Genomic DNA, 21,017 nt, shown 5'->3' with positions numbered 1-21,017 from the left:
ACGACCTTTTTTTTCGTCAGATTTTTACTTTTCAAACCTTTCACTACCATGTAGCTCAAATGGGTTCAATAAATAAAATATGCGATCACTAAAGTAAGTTGTGTAATAAACACATCTATTTATGACAAAGATAAAAACACCCACCAAGTCCAATGTTAATCTGTCACCTTGTGCTGTGATGTACTTTTGGTTTTGATTATGACAGACGCTTTCCTTTTGAATGACACCCAACTCTCCAAGCATACTTAATATGTAGAGGACATTATTGCATACAGGTACTTACCATAATCAAGTGTTCATATTAACCTTGGAATGATAAAACATTAAAGGGGAAGTGAGTCTAGAAATGTTTGATAGAAAAAGGGCCGCAATGATTCCAGTAAATAATGATAAGAAGTGACACAACACTATGATAAAAACACAATAAATCATATTGGGAAAATGTGAAAGGTCAACCACCCTTGTGTGCTGTTGTTTTCCCATGTTTGTTTCCTGCAGTGCAAGTGAGCTGCTCCTAAGTTCAAAGAGACCTGTTTGATTCATAAAAACAAACTTAGATAACGTAATGCAGAAACATAAGATGGGGTCCAACATGCACATCCTATACAGTAATAATTGCTTAGATGAGATGTCCAATGAAAGTTAGAAGGCATGCATGCTGACGGTGTTGAGATTCACATGATGCCACCTGACATCAAGGGAATCATCAAACTGTTGATATCTTTTGAAATCTTTATATAATTGCATGTCCATACTTCTTCCTTGGACATTTAACTGTTAATACAATTTCCAGAAATGATGAATGGTGAACTCTCTGGCATTTCTGTTAATGCTGTTGACAAAGGGTGGTTATAAACAGGTTTCTTAACGTTGGAATGTGCAAACTTATGAAGATCAAGAGGTCTCCATTATGTTTCAACACTGACCTGAGATTGATTGTGGTACCATAAAACGTATTGATTCAGGGTTTTGTTAGTGTGCCAGTTCTGTTTGAAATGTATCATTTCTTATGTTGATTAATAAGTAACTCTTGATGAGTGCTGTCAATGACCCATTTATGTGTTTCACCAATCATTGCTATGAACACGCAAACACAATGCCTATAAATTCTCACACTCTCACTCACTGGGAGACTTTTACTTTGTACTACTCAACGTTTTCACCAGGTCCTGGATTCCTACACAGTCTCTCCAAGGCAAGTACAAAGACGCAAAGTAATGGATTTTATGCATGGCAGCATCATCTGAAAATGTGATTTTAAGACTTCTCTTTTGTCTTTTCAGCAGGTTTGTGTCATAGATGTGGTCCATAATGGGGGTGCCTGGGGGTTTGTTATTACTCCTAATTTTGCAGATTTTTACAGGAAGCACTTCAGGTAAGCCATCTGACACCTTGTCATCTAGAGTTAGACATTACGACACATTTACTGTGTAATTGTACTTTCCCTTTGAAAAAAATAGATTGAATAAGTTGTGGATCTTTGGCTCCTTTTTGTGTCAAGCATGCTCTTCAATTAAAAGTGTCTAATTAAATTGTCTCCTGCATTTGTTTCCCCACACACAAATCATAACTGCTGGCGCCAAAAATATCAGGATGAATTACTCAGATTACAGCCTCATGAATATGAACTTGTTAACTTCAAATGTCCTTAGTGATTCAGTCAAATTTCTCCTGAAGTAGATTTATGATATATTTGACACTATCGATGTTGCATATTCCTATCCCAGTGATTAATTACACTGGGGAACAATTTGAAAAAAAACTAAAATTGGCATGCTGATTCCAAAATTGCAGTCAGTTTTTTTCTAGCACGTCAAGTTTTTTCTCCACAGCTTACCCTCCAGATAAGCAAAACTCCACTGATTAGCTGTAATAAGACTTGCCAGCTGATTACGATTGGACTCATCTACAGCTACTCGGCAACTTGTTTGTGCAGTCACAATTGAGACAGTGCGGTGAGAGGTGTGTGCAGCTCCCAGTAGGTCAGTACTATCACACACATATCTGTTAAGTACAGTATTTTTCATATTTTTTAAGAAAACGGGGATCCTATAGTTCAAAAACTTGACGTGATAGAGAAAAACTGAGATCAGTTTTGGATTCCGCACCCAAAAATTAGTTAAAAACAGCTGTCAGACCTAACTCAACAAAAATTGTGTTCCCCAGTGTTATTATTTTCACATCAACTTCAATATTAAAAGTTAAGATGCCATTTTTTTATGACTGTGTCATTTTAGATGTCTTGCCCATCATTTCACACTTACTTTCCTATAATGTCAATATTACATTATTATGTAATTTTTAGATTTTCGTTTGAAAACTTCCCGGTCCAGACTAGAATTTAAAATAAAGTTCTGTCAGCCTGAACAACATATAATAATCAACCATGAGACAGGTGCAGTATTAAGAGACCACATAAAACCTAGAAATAAACTAAAACTAACTAAATATAATATACATATACAATAAACAGTGGTAATACCGTTAAAAAGCAGATATCTAAATTTGATGGCGATCACACACTTGTACCTCTGATGTAACTCAGGTATCACTCTGTACTGACATTTGAACAGATTTCTTTTCTGTGTAATTGTTCTAAACACAAACTATCCTGAATTAGAAAAGTTAGGTTCCTTTATGTCTATTGCATGTAATAGCTATATTTACACCGTTTCGCTTGGAAAAGCTACCTCAAATTAGCAGCAGCATGCATCAAACTATCCTTGTACTTTTCACAGGGACACTTGTCTCCAGCTGTGATTCATGTCATGATGAAGCCACCTGCCTGGAGTCACGAGAAAGAGGCGACTCTTTCACCAGCCCGGCGCTCTCTTGTGTCTGTAAACATGGCTTTGTGGGCGACGGTCTCACCTGTTACAATACAAAACTCTGCGGTGACTCTTCTTGCTGTAGCCGAGGTTATCACTGGTCACCGGACAGGGGCTGTGTGGACACTGACGAGTGCTCCCTCCCAGACTCGCCCTGCATGCCACTTCAGGTTTGCCAAAACACTCCAGGCTCCTTTGAATGCCTGGAGTCTTCCTCCAGCTCCAGAATAGGGCCCCTCTCCCAGTCTGTCCAGTTCAACTGTGGACACACTGCTTGTCCTTCAGGCATGGACTGCATCAGTAACAATGGGACCCTCCGCTGTGCTGACCCCTGTGAGCACTACACTGTACTAGATGATGACTGGCGTTCAACGAATAACACATCGAATCCAATCCTGCACTGTGACAACGTTATCAACTGGCAAGGCTGGTATCGGCTGCTTCTGGAGCAAACCAGTGCTCATATTCCAGAGAGGTGTGTAGGTGGAAACAAGTGTGGAACCCATGCTACACTGTGGATAACAGAACCTCATCCCACACAGCTAGATGTAATAGTAAATCGCACTGTGTGTAGTGCCTGGTCCAGCAGCTGCTGCTATTTTAACCCACACACCATCCATGTCAAGCTCTGCTATGGAAACTACTACGTCTACAAACTTGTGAAGCCATCCTCATGCTACCTTGCATACTGTGCAGGTATTGTTCCATTTGACACATCTTTACACTGTAACAGCAAGTTTAATTTCCTCATCTCATTCATTCATTTAACTGTTTCAGTCTCATGAAGGCACTATTGTCTTCTTGTTCTTAGATTGAATGTACAATGTATAAAACATATCATTATCTTATCACCAGAATCTCACTGTTTTTCATTGTAAACAGAGGTGAACAAAACAAACCTTGGAGTTTCTGCAACCACACCTGATGTGACCTCAGAACTTCACCGCTGCTCATGTAACAGCTGACATCACTGCCACAACAACAGCAGACAACAACACAGGAGTTGAGGGGCAGGTCCGCCTGGCCAATGGAGGAAACAGCTCCTGCTCTGGCAGAGTAGAGATCTTCCACCGTGGACAGTGGGGGACGGTGTGTGACGATGGCTGGGGCCTGGTTAATGCTCAGGTGGTGTGCAGACAGCTGGGCTGTGGCAGGGTCCTGTCAGCGCCACAAGGTGCACGTTTTGGAGCAGGCAGAGGGCCCATCTGGTTGGATGATGTCATGTGCACAGGCAGCGAATCAAAGCTCACCAAGTGCAGTCACCGAGGGTTTGGATCTCACAACTGCGCTCACAATGAGGATGCTGGTGTCGTCTGTGAAGGTGAATACAAAATACACTTAAAAGACATGAAGTCTCACTGTGTAACATGCTGTCTTAGTGCAACATTTAGCTGAGAGGATTGTTGTAACCACCTACTAGAGAAATATGAAATATGTACTTACACCACTCTTTATTATCTGCAGGCTCGTTAGCTTTAAATAGCATTTTTAAACGCTGTTGTGTGTAGTTTTTCAAAGATATCATTGTCTTCACGAAGTCCATCTTACATTTGTGTGTCATATCAATCAACATTATGTTGCATGTTTTTCTGTTAGCTGTTTCACCAGTGAGGCTGGTCAACTCTGACAACCGCTGCTCTGGCAGGGTGGAGATCTTCCACCGTGGACAGTGGGGGACGGTGTGTGACGATGGCTGGGACCTGAAGGATGCCAATGTGGTGTGCAGACAGCTGGGCTGTGGCACTGCTCGTTCAGCACCAACAAATGCAGCTTTTGGACGGGGCAGTGGACCTATCTGGTTGGACGATCTCAGTTGCTTTGGAAATGAACCATCGATAACGGACTGCAGACATCCAGGGTTTGGGGTCCACAACTGTGATCACATTGAAGATGCTAGCGTTGTTTGTGAATGTAGGTTTCCTTTTATATTTTGAAATGTTTTGACATAATACAGTTCAAATTAGGGTGAGGTGAAGATTTACAGAGGTTCTCATCTTGGAATTTACTTTTCACCAATCTCTTGTTGTTCTGTGACCTTGCATCTTTTTCTTTAGTCCAGCGGCCTCCACTCCAGCTCTCTCAGCTTATTTGTAGCCGTGATAAACTCCATTTAGGACTGGATTTGGCCGGCTTGACATCCTCTGGTTTGAACCCATTCTCTGGCATCCTGGCAGCCCGCAACTGTTCCTGGGTCAGAGTGCGTAATGATGTAGTGTGGTACGAAGTGCGGGCCATGGAAGGCGCTTGTGGAAACACACTGAGGGTAAAGACTTAACTACTGTATTGTTTTTTTCTGCTGTGAACCTGTTTACTGGCATGTCTATAGAAATGATTTTATATTGTTCTTTATTTTCTGTACTACCTTATAGTGATTCTGCAAGGAAATCCTAGGCCCCTTTAAACAATGTATCTCTGTACCCCCTTCTTTAGATGTGGACACCTTGAATCTCCACCTACATTCAGCCCACTTAAGACTTATGTAAGATGTAAGATGTATAACTATACTATCTGCTGTGTTCTGTATGTTTTTGTTCAGGGTTAAACCAAGACAGCTAACATAGAGATACTGCTGTGGTTATCATAATTTTAAAATCCCCAACTTTTTCCCTTGTTTGGTTGAAGATAAGATAGACCGTAAACTGCTAGAAGTTACTGTAACTTAATATTATATAATAGTATGCATTTCTGCAGGTGTTCTTTTGCACATCTTTTGATGCACTTAAACAAATAATCAGCAGGTAATCAGCTTGTGCCCAAGTACTGTATGGGGTTCATGGGTTGCCCCTCTTGATCCACAGCCATCTTGGTGCCTTTTCTGCAGCATCAGTGATGTTCCTGATGGCACTTGCCTACCAGGTATGTGTGCTTGGCTCTCTCTCTGGACATCAGGACCATGTCTGGGCTGAATGTGGTCTCTGCGATATGGTCTGGGAACTTGAGCTGCCTCCCTAGGTCAACCTTCAGCTGCCAGTCATGTGCTGTGACCTCCTCATTAGAGCTTGTAGACCTTGTGAGGCCCTGGGGTTGAGCTTGTCCTAGCAGCCCTGATGACTTTCTGGATCTCCTTCAAGGTTGGCTCCTTGTTGTTGAACTCAGGGGTGGGTTCTGGCATCAAAGTCAGGTCTGGGTCTCTCTCTCCATTGCTGTAAGTGTTGTTGAGGTACCAGTCGGTCTCTTTTTTGGAGCATGCCAGATGGCCCCTTTGCTTCTGCCCAAGTAGTTTCTTGGTGATATCAAAGGGCTCACTTCCTCATGATGTTACAGAGATCTGCGAAGGTGGCTTTATCCTCCTCCCCTGTTCCCTTGTAATGCCTCCTGGCTGGGAGATTCTTGTCTCCCTGTTGATTTCGCCTCCAACAGGGCTTCTTGTGACCCACTGCTCCTAAATGCCAAACCTCTCCGCAGCGTTGTTCAAAATGATGGTTGACGTAGACGCTTCTGATCTGCATCACTTGTGGCTGTGGCTTCAAGGATCCTTTCCATATCCTCATCAAACTGGAGCCAGTCTCTCTATTTGTTAGCTGCTGACCACTTGTTGTGTTCAGAACTGCCTTGGGGTGGAGCTTGCAGTGCATGAAGGTTCTGGCCACAGTGGGGTGACTCCTGCCTGGCAACTCATGCATCTCACTAGGTGACAACCCAGTGCACTGGCCTGGTGATTCTTCAGATCTTCCTTGTGAGTTTTTGCACATAGCCTTTGTACCGTCAGCTTGGGTCATTGCCGGTATGTCCATCGATTTATTATTACTATAATTAAGACTGGATTATTTCTCCCCAAATGGGTTATCTCTTTTCACTTACTCTTCTGCATGGAGGTCAGGTCAGCAGGAACGGGAAAGGAAGTATTAATTATCTTACTGTGTCTTAAACCTAGGTCCTCCACCTGAAGGACAATTACAATTTCTCTAACCACTTGGTCATGCTGCTGCCAACAGAACATCCTCTCAAGCTGATTTACTGACTGATAATTGAATCCTCTGTCTTTCAGACCAACGGCACACATGCCATCTACTCCAATAGTTTATTTATCTACCCAATCAGCAATGTGTCCTTTATCCTTCCTGTGAGTCTTCCCTTCTCCTGTGTGTATCCCTTGGACACAGACACCAGCCTGAATGTGGCTGTCAGACCATTCCTGGCGTAAGTAGCCTTCTCCTGCGTGTTACCAGGTTTACGATAATGAAGCTCCTATGTGTGTAATTGTCATGTGATTATAACATTTTTTAAATTATTCTACTGACACATCACAAACATTAAGGAAAACCTGGTGAAAGTCAGTCTAGTATATGTGTTGCTTTTAACCAGTCATCCTTGTGTAAGCATGCACTGCTGTTTGCCTGTGTCCTTTTTGATACTACCACTGGGAACATCACGGCATTTTCAAATCTTTCACACAGAAGCTTAAATAGAGTTATATTTTTGAGATGACTTGCAAGGCTATCATGGTGAACAGCAGTGTCGCATGTTGCAATACACCAAATTAAATTAGATAGAAAGGCCTTATAAATAAAAACAAAGTTATGCTGATGTCTTCTAGACGTCATTGATGACCATCCAACCATTTCATATAATTCAGTGGTGAGTGCAACAGCTGTCTTAATCTAGTGATGAATCCAGTGGCACTGTGGTAAATGGCATCCAATGGTCTAGGGCTAGTGGCAGCAGTGTGAGCATACAGGATGTCCTCTATATTCCAGTATAGATAATATGGTCAATTGCATGATGATGAACATGCGTTTTGTTGGACAATCTGCTACCCACAATGCTATTCCCGATGTAGCTATCTAGCTGATATTCAATGAAAAGATCATTTGTATGCTGCTGCTTATTGTTTGTATTTGAATGGAAGAAACACCCCAAAACACATAGAAGTGTCCAGAATCTTCTTGATTAGTAAAGTAATATAACAAGAATAAGATGTTGCCATAACAAAAAAGCATATTTTCTTGATAGGCTGGAAGGTGGCATTTCTAGCTTGGGTACCAAAGCCAGAGCCTCCATGTCTCTGTTCCGCAACTCCAACTACACTGAGACTTATCCAGCAGGCCCGGTCATCCTGCCAGTGGGCTCACCGTTGTACGTGGGCGTCTCTGTGGAGGAGAAAGATCCAGGCTTTGTAGTTGTTCTGGAGGACTGCCACGCCAGTCACTCATCAAACCCTGACGATCCCATGCGATACTTTCTCATCCAGAACAAGTAAGTGTCCCTCTTGAGCTTCAGCAGATGATTTGTGGAGTATAATGGAAGTGGAGAAAAGTTAAATGTATAGTGATGTTTAATTGCCCTGATGACCTGCTCCATCCTCTCTCTGCCAGGTGTCCCACTGACCGCCGACAGGTGTCGGTGACTGAGAGCGGCTCGTCCCTACAAGCTCGTTTCTCTGCCCTGTTGTTCCTGCTCCAGGATGAATACCGAGATGTCTTCCTTCATTGCAGCCTTAGCCTGTGTGACCGAAGGAGCTCCTCCTGTGTTCCAGTAAGTCACACATTTCACTTCATCAATAGCATTGTCAAGCCATAATCAATGCCACTGGGTTTTGATGGTTTCTCTCATTTCTTTTAACCTCTCCCACCACATAGCCTTGCACAGGAAGGACGTATCGCTCTCTTTCCAGCTCTGATCCTGTGAAGCCCCTTACCATTGGACCAATCATTTGTGAGTATGAATTATAATTTGGTGTCAGGGCTAATGTCTCAACACAATGAACTATATGGAATTAGTCAGCATGTTTTTTTTTTCTTTCTTATTTATTCTCAGGGGACAAGTCGCCTGAGTGAGCTGGTAACATACAGTAATAAAAAAAACACATTCCATATTGTGATATTGTTTTGTTTTACGATATGTTTCTATTCATAAGACATAAAAGTATAACAACCATTGCATTGTATGATTAAATGTTACCAACCTTGTATCATTCTATTACCCTTGTAATGCCTGTGCTACTAAACAACAATCAAAAAGAAACTGTAGGGTTTATAATAAAAGTGAATGTACCAATACTTTTCTTCCTCTTTGTGTTTATTTCTGGTACAGCTGTGATGTGAAAAAATACTTTTATCTATATATCCTTTTTAAATTGCTTACAATGCATTTTCTCTGTTCGGCTAAGAATCTTTTTTTTTTTAAATGGTATGGATTATTCTTTAGATCCAATGACAGATTTCCCATATTACAGTGTTTTTTCTTGGAGATATTCGCACGTCCGACTGTCTCTGATGCAGGTGTGTTGGAAAGTATCACTTCAGGCTTGGAAAAAAAAACACTCTTGACGAAGGTCCAGAGGGACTGAAACATTAGTAAAACCATATTATAGTGTAAAATGTGCATCTGATTGTGTGCATGTGGTATAAAATCACCTTGTTTTAAAAAACAAAAAAACAAAACTCTGTACCTTGACGGTGGAATATGCAGTAGTCAACAAAGAAAATGTAAAACCTAATTGCAACCATGACACGTGGCTTTGGTCCAGACTGACTATTTGATGAATTAACTTGGGCACAGCTATCCAAGGTGTCCAGAGGATCAATCTCTGGTGATGACTTTGGTGAACCCCTGACTTTGAGGTTGACATTTGTGCTTCAGAGTGAAATGCCTCAACAACCTTTGGCATGAGGTCTCATACTACCTTCGCAAAATCTTGGGTTTTGATGTTGGGCTGAATCTGTTATCCTTACTGCATGGTGTGTCTGATGCAGTTTTTATGTGTAATAAGCACAGAAGAAACCTTTTTTAAATCCTGTCCTTTTGTGCAAGAACATGTATTTTATAAAACTGGAATGCAGACATGACACCATGCCTGGCTAGCTGCCACAGAGTTATATTCGAACAAAAGTCCCTACTTATCACACTCAAAAGATAATATTAACTTTGAAATCTGGGAACCCTTTTGACATACATTGGCTCAGCAATTGCCTCCACCCTAATCAGGGGATTTGTTTTGTTTAATGTACACATAAATATGTGTGTTAACAGTATGGGTATTTTATGTACATGTACTGTATGTGTGTACTACTTTCTTCTTGTTACATTTCTCCTGAGGGTTTATTTTTTTTACACTTTGCTTGTTAATCCTGAGATGTGGCCTCCTGTTCTCATTTGTTTTTGTCTTATGTTTGATTGCCGAGAGCTGTCATATCCCCTTCTCCCTTTTATTATGTAGACATTGTTAGTACATGAGCCATTTTTTAGCAATAAATAGTATCAGCGTTGGTATTGATATTGTTGATCCTGGCCCTGGTATCAGATCCAAACCAAATAGTGTGGTATTGCCCACCCCACCTTTGACTTGCTTGCTGGCGTGGTGGGTATGAGTACTTCCAACACGATATTGCATTTTGGTGCAATGAATCCCGGCACAAAATGTACCTTCACATTGAACATGTCTTATTTAAAATAGTAAGAAACTGCTAGTTAAATGAAGTGGTGATTAACCACTGTGTTGTGGTTGTTCACCCTGCAGCTGAAGGTCACAGTATACTCTCATACTCTGCTCTCTAGGAAACTCAAAATAATGGCCAGTGTATGCAGGGGGCGTGCATTTCTCGTCACTTTTTGATTGACATGCATAGAGCCCAATAGAGTGGCTTGCTCGCGCAAAGGAGGCGGGGCACCGAGTGACCAACGTTTCCCAATCGGGTTCAGGGCTTAGAGCAGTTGGGGTTAATTTCCGCCCAGTGGTGGCTGTTTATATTAAGTAGCCCTCAACTTTTCTCTGCCGACAGCCGTCGTCATGTCCAACAACAATGCCAGCAACAACTTAATTATCGCTCAAAGGGCCGTGAAGCAGCTCCGGTTAGAGGCCAGTATCCGGAGGATCAAGGTACGAACCCCTCAACACTGACACACAAACACGGAAGACCGAGCCAACCTACCGTTGAATGGCGGAGTCAAAGCTGTTGCAGAAATGACACCGACTGGACTCTTACCTCATAGGCTCAACAAAGTGGTCTCCAAAGTTTCACTTAACAGCTAAACTGGTTTCTGGTGGACTGAACCACAGCTACAAGCGAACAAGTGTCTTCCGCGTTTTAACGGCTGTCAGTGTTATTCGGGAAAGTGTCAACGTATCGATAGAAGTGACACGTTTATAAAAAAGACAAACCTCTTCGTGTTGGTTATCTAAAGAAAACCGGTGAACGGTGTCTCTGTAGAAGTTACATAGCACACACACACACACATGCTCGTGTGCTACGTGCAAATGTCATGCAAAATAGTGCCAGTTAGTGTGAGTGAGTGCATGAGAGGATGGGTAGAGTAAGAGGTTGACAGCAGGCCAGCTGGAGCGTTACAAATGCTGTACATGTGATATGCTGTTTTATGTTTCCTCCCCACAAACGCCATCATCATACATGTCTGGCTCCGCAGGTGTCCCAGGCTGCTGCTGAGCTGAGAAACTTCTGTCTGCAAAATGCCTCCAAGGACCCTCTCCTGGTCGGGGTCCCCTCCAGTGATAATCCCTTCAGACCCCCCAAATCCTGCTCCCTGTTCTGAGGTAGGCAGAACAGGGAGCAGGATATAGAGAAAATAAGCAAATCCTCACATTGGAGAAGCTGGAACAAGTAGATGTTCGACATTTTTGCTGAAAAAATGGCTCGAAAGATTAACGGACTATAAAAATAATTTTCTGTCAATCGAATAAGTGACTAATTGTTTTAGCTGCACTTACGTTGCAGATTTAGGCTGCTGGTTCTGTGCCTATTTATTTTATTGTCCTCTACTCTGCTTTATTTTTTGATATAGATGTCACCTTGTGAAGGTAAAAGCAAATTTCCACCTTTTGTGGATAAATTCAAATCTAAATCTAATTATACTCGAGTTGAAATAGAGCAGAAACGATTAATTAATTAGTCGATCAACAGAAATTAATTGGCAACTACTTTGATAATCAACCAATTGTAAATTCTAATGGTCATTTTTCAAGCAAAAGTGCCAAACATTTGATGGTTCCAGCTTCTGTGAGCTCTGTGCTTTTCCTTTAGTAGTAGTCTTATCGCACATGAATACTGTTTAGTGGCTTGGTCGAGTGACCTAATTTAGATTAAGAAATTGCAAATAAAGGTCAGAACCAAGCACCACTCTGTGCGCTTTGTACTTCTTATAAAACATGCCGGTGACTTGCATAAAAGTTTATCTTGGCTTACAGTAACACATATTTGTTTGACATATTTTGTTGTTTTAGTATTTAGTTAATTAGAAACACTTCTGTCACTTCTACAAAGAATTTAGGTCAGATTAACATGATTACAATACTAGGTAAACTGGTGTGGGTACACTTTAGTGACATATGAGGTATTTAGCATTCTTATTGTTGTTTTTTTCTTTTTCTTTTTTAAATGTGTGATTAGTTTTAAGTGTTTCCCAATTATGCTTGTGTTCCTGTCTACAGCAGAAAGAAAGGTGCAGGATTTCTGAATTTATCCGTCGAAGGCTTTCTTCACTTCTACTTGACGTTGCTGTGGGTCGACCAGCAGCTCCTCTTGGGATGATGCAACATGGGACTGATGGGTTCAGGGGAGGGAACTTTTCCACTTGTTTGCCAAAACTAATGGTATCATAACTCCCATCTGTTACATTAAAGCAGGGCCAAACTCTACATGTTAAAAAAAATGGTATTGACACTAACTTGACTAATGATTAAGCTGTTCTTAGTTTACCCAGTACTTAACACGTCCAGTCTCAATTTCCTGACCTAATGGTGTCTGTCCCCAGTCAGTGAAATTCAGCCTGTGTGATTGGCTACTGAAAGTGTAACTTCCTCTTGTATTCTGTGTGAGTTAGAAAAAAATCAAACATTAATTCAAGCCAGGTGCTGTTCAAGAATAAGAAATGTTCTGTTATACACACACACACTGTATTTTATATTGTGGCCAACAGACACACTGATTGGTGTCTTTTAATTATTCATGTATTTGTGGCGATGATTAAGGTGTTACTAGTATTCTGAGGTACAACATGGTACAGACATTAACCCTGTCAGTACAGGGCGTGTGATTGTCGATAATCGTCCCGTCTTTTTTCTGTATATAATTAACAGCCTGCTATATGTTCCTGTCTTTGATTTTAAAACAAAAACAAAACACACACATCAAGGCCTTACACTATTTGGGTAGTGCAACCTGGTAGCAAATTTAATGTATATCACTTTAGATACATAAATGGCCAAATGCCAAATGTCCATATATCTATTCAAATCTTCCAAATATTGTTTGTATTTAATGAATCATGCTGCAGTGACTTGTCGCATTAATCGTTTTCCACACTGGAATCATATTCCAATCAACCAAATCTATTACTACTGTTAGCCTGTATCTTTCTTAACTTTGCTACTGTGGGCAACCTTTTGAAAATTAAATTACTTTTTCGGACACTGACAAATTGTGTGTGTGATTTAAAAAAAAAAAAAAATAAATTCTTTTGGAATATCAAAGAAAATAATTATTTTTAAGTGTCTCTTTTTAATTGTTTATGAGTCTTAATGACTCATAAGCCTTCCGTTTATTTAAACTGGTAAAAGAAGGTGTTACATAGAGGTTTCAGCCTGTTTATAATAATAATAATAAAGTTCCATATCGCACTAAGTAAAACACGTAGTGTAAGGTGTTCCAGTGTCAGAATAAAAGCACACAGACTGAAGGATATGCAAACATCAGCATCTCCAGGAACATTTGAACAAAGCCTCCTGAATCTGGTCACAGTGAAGTGAATGGGGTGGTTGTTTTGTTGGCCAGTGAAGCGCTGGGCTACATTTACTTGGTCAAATAATAATACCAGACAGGCAGCTCCATTAACACTCTGTAAATCCACATGGTGTTTTTTTTGTTTGTTATACAGACAGTGACCTGGAGGATTCCGATTTATTAATATTTGTATTAACATTTGTATGGAGAATTTTTTTTTTAATGGTGGCAATGTGTTTGCTCCACCCATGTGTCTTGAGAACAAGACAAATCCAGTCTCAAATTCACTTGATAGGTGACACCACATGCTGATGTGATGCGCAGGTTCGTGCTCCATAGAAGATTTGAAACATGCTGATCTAAACCTAAACTGGCTGAGAAAGTCTGGGTGTGTCTCAGGGATTATCACGTGTCTTCCTCCTGTCATCGGTATATTTTTTTAATGTGGCCCACAGCACCTTCAGAATGTACCTTATATAAAAAGTAGTGCCTCAAGTGTGTATCGAACCCGTACACAAGCAGTTTGACTGAATAATTAGAAATGCTGAAGCTTCCACCTTCTGGCCCATTGTCAGTGGTAATTAGCAGAAGTGCCATCACCTGGAAATAACAGAAGCAGCATCTGTGTGAGGAAGTTTCACTGCTCAGGTGAGGCACTAGAAACTGACCCATTGTTGCTATAGTAATGTTTGTTATTCAAAGTATTCAAAGAACATATTATCCCAGAAAAGGGCATGTACAGTGTGTTGATCCCATTGTGGTGCACACCAGTTACATTTGCATGTGAGTAAAATGTCCCCTTGTTGTTAATATGTGAACATTGCACCCAGATGGCTTCCAGGTTTGGCCAGAGGAGAGTTGGAAGACGCCCGGAGCACTCAGGTAATACTGCCACCTGTTACCTGAAATATAGATACATGAGCTAAAAGCTTCAAAGCTGGAAAAACAAACTTCTTTTGGTTTTGCCCCCTTTACTCCCTGCTTCTCTTTTCTACTACAGACTCCTATCCGCGTAGGGATCCCAGCCCTGTGAATGAGCTCTCTCACAGCGCCTCCTGGTGGGCTGACAGGGAGGAGCACAGAGAGCAAGGAGACTCACTCAGGGTGGGTACAAATGGAAGTGAACGAAAGAGATTAGTGCTTGTGATTCTGGAGGGGGAAGAACTAAATTCGTATCTTGTAGGAGCAACTAAAAGAAATGGATGACCACGTGGCCCGGCTTCAGGACATGCTGAGGTGTGAACGAGCCAAAGTAAGTTGTGTGACAGACATTGTGAAGTACATTACAACCTGAATACCTTTTACACTCCGCCCCCTCACCCAAAATGATCTCCTCCCTCTCGCCAGTGCACTCGTCTGCAGCTGCGGAGTAACCAGCAGGAGGCAGAGCTGAGGCGTCGAGAGCAGCACAGCAACAGACTGAAAGAGCGACTGTCACAGCTGCCTGACAGACACAGAGAGAAAGGACCCTGTGAGACTTACTGTCGTTCTCTACAGCTAAATCCACAGAACAACTTCACACCCAGTTGTTTTCTTATTGATATATAGATAGATATGAGCACTCAACATTTACCATCTTGCATTTTTCTATCCAGCCATAGAGGTGTTAAACTTTCCGCCTGGAGGTCGAGGCAAAAGAGAACAGCCGATGAAATCACTCAGGTCTACTGCAAAGTACGTCGGTTATTAACATTGCTTTCAAATGTGTTTTGTGCCTCTTTCTAATCCTCACTGGCTCTCTCCACCTAGTAGACGAGAGGAGGCAACACTTCGTCTGATGCTGGAGCGCAGAGAAGCAGAGCTCAGAGAGGCGATGAAGCTGCGCCACAGCCTCACCACTTTACTTCATGCGCTCCGAGTCGACATGGAGCAGGTGAGTAACTAGCATTGGGCCCTTTTAAAGAGCTGGAGCTTAAAAGTTCATTCAAACATCAATTCCTTGAACTTTTAAGCCAACCTGGATGAGATGTCCTTAAAGTGACAACTTGGAAAACTCTGCCTGCTGAGGAAGATCATGCAAAGCTTATCAAAAGCTCCAGAACAGCTTGTAAAAAGACCTTTTCTCGAGCACGGTTTCCCAGGTCAAGAATGCATTCTCAATCTTGAAGTTATAATGCTGAATCCAAGATAAGTATTCAACCCATTTTAAAGACCCTGTCGGACGTGGTGGACGTTCAGGATGACAAAAGGCTGGATCAAGCTGAGGTAGCGCTCGGTGACCATGTAACGGGAGGTGTGGTTCAAAGTTGGAGGCAGGTGCAGAGGAGACTGGGTGATGAAGGTAAACACCCAGTTGAACAATCTTTAAGTGTCGCCATTTACGTCTTCAGCTTTCATTTATTTTTTTGCCAAAAAAATGATTGAGAAACACCAGTCTAAGGAATACAGTATGTGGTCTTTCTTGACTGTGCAGGCCACACAGGTGTTGACACAGACCACGACAAGCTCCTGGCTCGACTAGAGACTGAACTGAAGGAGAGTCAACAGCTTGTCAGGTTACAACAGCAACTGCTGCAGGTATGATTGTCTGTCACACACACACACACACACACACACACACACACACACACACACACACACACACACACACACACACACACACACACACTATCCCTGTTGTCAGATGTAGAAATACTGTCCTTGGTTTCTGTCTGCAGGACAGCCTTGCTTCACCTGTCCCCTCTGAACTGGCTGATTCCTACTTTTTGGAAGAGTGGGAACGTCTTCAGGTGCGCTGGGCAGAGCTCGATCACCAGAGGCGGACTTTTGAAAGGGAGAGGCAGTCCTTCACAGATGCTGCCATCCGACTAAGCCACGAGGTGGGAAGAAAATGGGGCAGGAACTGTAATTCCTGTTTTTAAAACGATATATATGATGACTGCTTGGATCATATTTTTTCATATTCTGTAGGTCCCTGCGGGGTTGAAAATACAGTAGAGATAATACAGACATAGAGTAAATGAGTAAGGCTCACGAGTGCAGCAGGTATTGTGAGGGGAAAACTATGAGAGGTATTTACTGTCTGCGGGCTCCTTGTCCAAAGATCAGATTGTGCAGTTTCCTCATACAAAAGAGCACCGCATGCTGGCTTAAAAGGCTGGTTGTTACTCTGTAAATCTTTTGTGTCTACAGCGCCGTGATTTTGAGCGTCAGAAGGCCTCTCTCCTGAAGCAGCAGTATCTGTGTGACTCCCCTCTGTTTGGTAAGGGAGCACCAAGCAACAACAGGAGCGAGAGCACTGCTCTCAGTGAGTAAAATTAAAGGGTGGACTGGTGGGAGATTGTTTTAATGTGGTGAAATGATTTAACCACAAAAGTCCTTAACACGTTATGTGTATGTGACTCCCAGATTTCTCAAGTTTGGGTCCCACCAGCATATCCGGTTGTCTTCCCATCACCCCATCTTCGGGGGCAGCTGCCGTTTCTGGATTACATCAGGGAAGAGTCAGAGTTCAAACCCCCAGCACTCCTGAGCTCTACTCTGCCCTCAATCTGTCATACAGCTGCAGGTTAGTCTGGTCCTGCTTTCATAGCAGTAGCAGTGTACACGAAGAGAGAAAAAAGCTTTACCTGTGTTCATAAATGAGGCATTCACTGCAGTGTTAGTGCTTAGGATGATGAAACACACAAACTCACAATAGGAGCTAATAGTCGTCAGCAGAGGGGTCAGAAAAGAAAGGTAGCTCATATTCATCTAATGGTAAAGGGCAGCATTACAGATAGATTATTGGTTTCAATATATGTACATGTCTTTTCTCCGCTTTGTAAAAAAGTTTACAGTAACAGTTAAAACCTGAGACGGGAAATAAATATGCAATGAAATGAAAATCTCCATTTGCACTTCAGCAATATTTTCTGTCCGATCTTAAAAGCTTACATGGGTTTTATGTTCCCCCCGTTACCCCTGCGACTTTTTTGCCTTGTCTCATTCCCCTCGTCTCTTTCAGAGCCACAGAGGTCGATCACCAGTCAGAGACATGGGATGGCCGAGCAGACGGGATGGTGCACACACCACAGGCTCCACACTTAGACTGGTCATTTTAATACAATTAAAATGATAGGTGGTGAAAACACATTATACTAGTTATTATATTAGTACCTTATTTACACTTTTTAAAATGATCAATAAAGGTGGATTATATTTTTACCCTACTGTTATTTTTTCCCACTTGGACACAGTACTGTTTGAAAACAATGACAATGGATTTTTGCTGTTGTAATCTAGCCGATAAAATACATTTTCTTATAGTGGCTGATTATGACTGCTGTCAAGCACTTTAGTCTGTTGGGCATTTTATCCTCTTTTAAAAATAGTTAAGAATCCAAGATAGTTTTAAAGACTACAGTATTTTTCTGTTCACACCAGGAAAGTGCTTTTTAAAGATTTCTTTTGTCCCTTATCGGACGGTTCATAGTGTAGAGGTAGACAGGAAATGAAGGGAGAAAGAGGAATGACATGCAATACAAGCCAGATTCCAACCGGGACGTTGCGGCTGTGTAGTATGTGCCTTAACCGTTCTGCTATCAGGGCATCTGTCTAAAGTCATTTCAACCAGGAGATTTAAATGTAACCTACTGTTAGATTTGTGTGGTAAATTTGGTTGGCCTTATAATGAATCATAGGTGTACTGTGGCTGCATGATGAGCAGAATCTGACTGCTCTCTTCACCCACCCACGTGTTGCTTCTGCGCAAGATGTATATGGTGAAGTCTGTTTTATACAGTACAATTTATCATGCGTGTGACAACCAATCAGGTTAGATGTAACACTGCAAATACTTAACCTCTCTTAACATATAAACATTTATTTAGCTTTGTACCATTTTGTCAGCCCTGCTCCATTTCTGGGCTAGTTTCTGTTGCACTAGCTTTCCTAACTCAGTGTATTTTTACCATGAATCTCTCCCGAGATGCTGAAATATGATACAGGCGCGTGAGGCAGCACTGCCCCCTCAAACACAAATTGGACCCGTTCAGTTTGAATTCTATTGCTCTTGGAGATGACAAAGCATATGAGCAATAGAGAGAAGCTCTCGGTACATTAAAGGCATCCTGGTTCTTCAAATCTTTGCAGGGCGTCCTCATGCACAGGAGCAAATAGCACTCGGTGAACAACACAGCTGATCTGCTCACCGACAGGACAGACAGACATACTGATACGGGCACTACATGTGTGCTGCATTAACTCAGTAGTGTGGCAGACATACAGTGTCACTGGAAGGTGTTGGTCCACCACAAGCTGCCAGAACAGCCTCAATGCTTCTCTGCAGAGATTCTCCAAGTCTGAACTCATTTGGAGGATAAACGCCATTCTCAGGAAATAGATTCCCTCACTTGTCAGTCCAAAATCTGGGTTCAGTTGGGTCATTTCAGTACATCATTTTCATACTCATCAACCATTCAGTGACCCCTCCTGCTCTGTATGGAAGCATCTGCGTGTATTATGTTTCTCCACTCATTTATTCAGATTTTTCCTTCGTCCCCCATCTGTATGTGGCTTAGTGAAAGTGGTAGCTGTCTTCAGGAGTAAAGCTCATTGCTTCAGATCTCCCTTTTACAAGCCCCTGAAGTTAAATCACTGCCATTGCTGTTACATGAATTACATGGTTTTTTTGGGTTTTTTTTTTTACAGTGAAATAGACAAACAGGATTCCAAACTATTCTTAACAATGTTGGTATTCACAAGTAAAAAAAACCCACCTTGCTGTCTCTCCCTAAACCAATAAACATGAAACAAAACCTAAAAAAAAGTTTTTAAAAAAATGTGACAAGCAATGCAACTGTGCATGAGGGGACAGAATGGCATCACTCAACTTGTCTGATTGGAGGACATTAGGAAGGTAACCGACCTGCGCGGTGCATGGGCTGATGTGATTGGCTGCTGGCACGCTGGGGAGTGTGCCTCTGATCACCACTTGTACTCAATTACCAATCAAAACTTTGTCCCGCGCGCTTAGCGCCGTGTTTCTGCCGTCCTTTACACCGTTATTACAAAGTGAACACCTCGAGCATCTGACAGAGAGGGAGTCTGGCCGACGAGAGCAGACAGGATCTAGAATGAACGGCATGGTTAGGGGACTCTTTCATCACCTGCCGTGTTTCATGGAGTCGGACAGCAAACGTTTCGAGCCCTGGAGAGACTACATAGGACTGTCAGACACAATCAGAGAGATCCTGGGTCGGAGCCCCGCCACTGAGTCCTCACTGCCAGTCTCCAAAGCTCCGCACCCAGACTGCGATGACTTGTGCGAGGCACTGGTGTCTGTGCGCATTAACGCAGTTTGCCAGAGTGGTGATCTCGGGGCAGTCTGTGCGCCAGGTCTCCCCTCTGAATCTACACTGCCAGTCTCTCTGGTTCATCAGCGTCCACCTGATGACTTGCGGTACACTTCAGACTCCTTACGTGCTGATACACCAGACGTAGTGGATATGAAGCTGGTACCAAAACAGACCACCCGGGGGCCAAAAGAGCGCATTAAGACCACCCGTTTCAAAACGCCGTATCCGCCAGCGTTACCTCCATCACCCCCATCACCTGAGCGCATGTTCTGTAGTTTCTGCAAGCACAACGGGGAGTCCGAGTTGGTGTACGGATCCCACTGGCTGAAGAACCAGGGCGGAGATGTTCTGTGTCCCTATCTGCGGCAGTATGTGTGTCCTCTGTGCGGAGCCACGGGGGCCAGAGCTCACACCAAGCGCTTCTGCCCAAAGGTGGACCGCGCGTACAGCTCCGTGTACGCCAAGTCCAGGCGCTGAACCAACAGGTGGCGGGTGGCAGATAGACACAGAAGGCTGAATCCTCCTTTTTATTGAGTGTGATTTTGTTTATTAGCATGCGTGTGTTTTTGCTTTTGTGTTCCGGTTTGGTTTTCATTTGCATGCTTTGCCACGTTTGCTGTGTCGCCTTCTAGGATGCTGATTGGAGTTGTTTTCCAGCTGGTCCTTCTGTCGCCCTAACCGGCTCTAACAGCGTCCTTCTGGGTTTTGGATTTTGTAGGGTACTTTCAAGAACGACTGCCAGATATTATGTTTGGGAGGAGGAAAAAGAGAGACATATTTCAAAGGAAAATGTATGTTTGTTTTACATATTTTTAAAACGTGGCCGTCTGGTGTCCAGTTTCATATCTCCTGTCCATGCATTGAAGGATTCTAACACTATTAAACCTCTGCAAGACGCGCAGTCATCAGTAATAACTTTACTACAGCAGTAAACATCACGTGACCATGTCAGAATTTTAAAATTTTAAAAAATATGAGTGGCTTGTTCTGAGGTGTAGAGTAAAATACCTGTTCTTGAGGCATGTTCGTTTTATTTTGAAAAGTAGACATTCAGCTCTTCTGACTTTGTGTGTGTGTGTGTGTGTGGGGGGGGCAAATCGGTGTGAATATTCTTGTATGCCAGAAGTTATAAATGTCTAAATTGACAACAAATGTGTTTGTATTCATTGTCATCACTGTCTTTGAAATGATTTGACAGAATGTAAGCCAGCCATGTGGGGCAGATTTACGTCTGG

The 21,017-nt window shown here is 42.4% G+C and overlaps 4 protein-coding genes across 5 annotated transcripts; all 4 read left to right on the top strand.

Moving 5' to 3' along the window:
• The first annotated feature begins 1,299 nt into the window (after positions 1-1,299).
• Positions 1,300-8,605, top strand: LOC139302802 (uromodulin-like). Its single transcript, XM_070926465.1, has 11 exons — positions 1,300-1,375; positions 2,739-3,524; positions 3,711-3,782; positions 3,814-4,149; positions 4,425-4,739; positions 4,883-5,091; positions 6,817-6,968; positions 7,782-8,024; positions 8,144-8,303; positions 8,408-8,483; positions 8,586-8,605. Exons 1-11 carry the CDS (start codon positions 1,300-1,302, stop codon positions 8,603-8,605), a joined length of 2,445 nt encoding a protein of 814 aa, XP_070782566.1.
• A 1,868-nt stretch (positions 8,606-10,473) lies between these two features.
• LOC139292296 (guanine nucleotide-binding protein G(I)/G(S)/G(O) subunit gamma-10) lies at positions 10,474-13,236 on the top strand. Of its 2 annotated transcripts, none has more exons than XM_070914607.1 (3): positions 10,474-10,647; positions 11,193-11,319; positions 12,217-13,236. In XM_070914607.1, exons 1-2 carry the CDS (start codon positions 10,558-10,560, stop codon positions 11,316-11,318), a joined length of 216 nt encoding a protein of 71 aa, XP_070770708.1. In that variant the 5' UTR covers positions 10,474-10,557; the 3' UTR covers position 11,319; positions 12,217-13,236. The 2 variants fall into 2 exon arrangements, with proteins under 2 accessions (XP_070770708.1, XP_070770700.1); XM_070914599.1 differs by having other exon boundaries at positions 12,214-13,236.
• A 1,098-nt stretch (positions 13,237-14,334) lies between these two features.
• LOC139302974 (afadin- and alpha-actinin-binding protein B) lies at positions 14,335-17,650 on the top strand. Its single transcript, XM_070926643.1, has 12 exons — positions 14,335-14,386; positions 14,505-14,608; positions 14,688-14,756; positions 14,852-14,975; positions 15,100-15,178; positions 15,257-15,377; positions 15,656-15,785; positions 15,918-16,021; positions 16,162-16,323; positions 16,637-16,751; positions 16,853-17,012; positions 17,451-17,650. The coding sequence occupies exons 1-12, from the start codon at positions 14,335-14,337 to the stop codon at positions 17,545-17,547; spliced, it is 1,317 nt and encodes a 438-aa protein (XP_070782744.1). The 3' UTR covers positions 17,548-17,650.
• Positions 17,651-19,560: 1,910 nt separating this feature from the next.
• nanos3 (nanos homolog 3) lies at positions 19,561-20,259 on the top strand. Its single transcript, XM_070925064.1, has one exon. The coding sequence runs from the start codon at positions 19,561-19,563 to the stop codon at positions 20,257-20,259; it is 699 nt and encodes a 232-aa protein (XP_070781165.1).
• Positions 20,260-21,017: the final 758 nt, after the last annotated feature.

The sequence above is a fragment of the Enoplosus armatus genome, chromosome 2, assembly GCF_043641665.1.
Source record: "Enoplosus armatus isolate fEnoArm2 chromosome 2, fEnoArm2.hap1, whole genome shotgun sequence".
Classification (NCBI taxonomy): domain Eukaryota; kingdom Metazoa; phylum Chordata; class Actinopteri; order Centrarchiformes; family Enoplosidae; genus Enoplosus; species Enoplosus armatus.
The sequence above is the reverse complement of the archived record's forward strand: the minus strand, read 5'-3'. Positions and strand labels throughout refer to the sequence as shown.

Bases quoted from the DNA above. Each gene is read 5' to 3' on its own strand.
- LOC139302802 (XM_070926465.1), top strand. From the start codon at position 1,300: ATGTGGTCCATAATGGGGGTGCCTGGGGGTTTGTTATTACTCCTAATT. The intron at 3,783-3,813 runs GTAACAGCTGAC...CCACAACAACAG, and splicing joins AGAACTTCACCGCTGCTCAT to CAGACAACAACACAGGAGTT. The intron at 4,150-4,424 runs GTGAATACAAAA...TTTTTCTGTTAG, and splicing joins TGCTGGTGTCGTCTGTGAAG to CTGTTTCACCAGTGAGGCTG.
- LOC139292296 (XM_070914607.1), top strand. From the start codon at position 10,558: ATGTCCAACAACAATGCCAGCAACAACTTAATTATCGCTCAAAGGGCC. The intron at 10,648-11,192 runs GTACGAACCCCT...CTGGCTCCGCAG, and splicing joins CCAGTATCCGGAGGATCAAG to GTGTCCCAGGCTGCTGCTGA.
- LOC139302974 (XM_070926643.1), top strand. From the start codon at position 14,335: ATGGCTTCCAGGTTTGGCCAGAGGAGAGTTGGAAGACGCCCGGAGCAC. The intron at 16,324-16,636 runs GTGGGAAGAAAA...TTGTGTCTACAG, and splicing joins CCATCCGACTAAGCCACGAG to CGCCGTGATTTTGAGCGTCA. The intron at 17,013-17,450 runs GTTAGTCTGGTC...CGTCTCTTTCAG, and splicing joins AATCTGTCATACAGCTGCAG to AGCCACAGAGGTCGATCACC.
- nanos3 (XM_070925064.1), top strand. From the start codon at position 19,561: ATGAACGGCATGGTTAGGGGACTCTTTCATCACCTGCCGTGTTTCATG.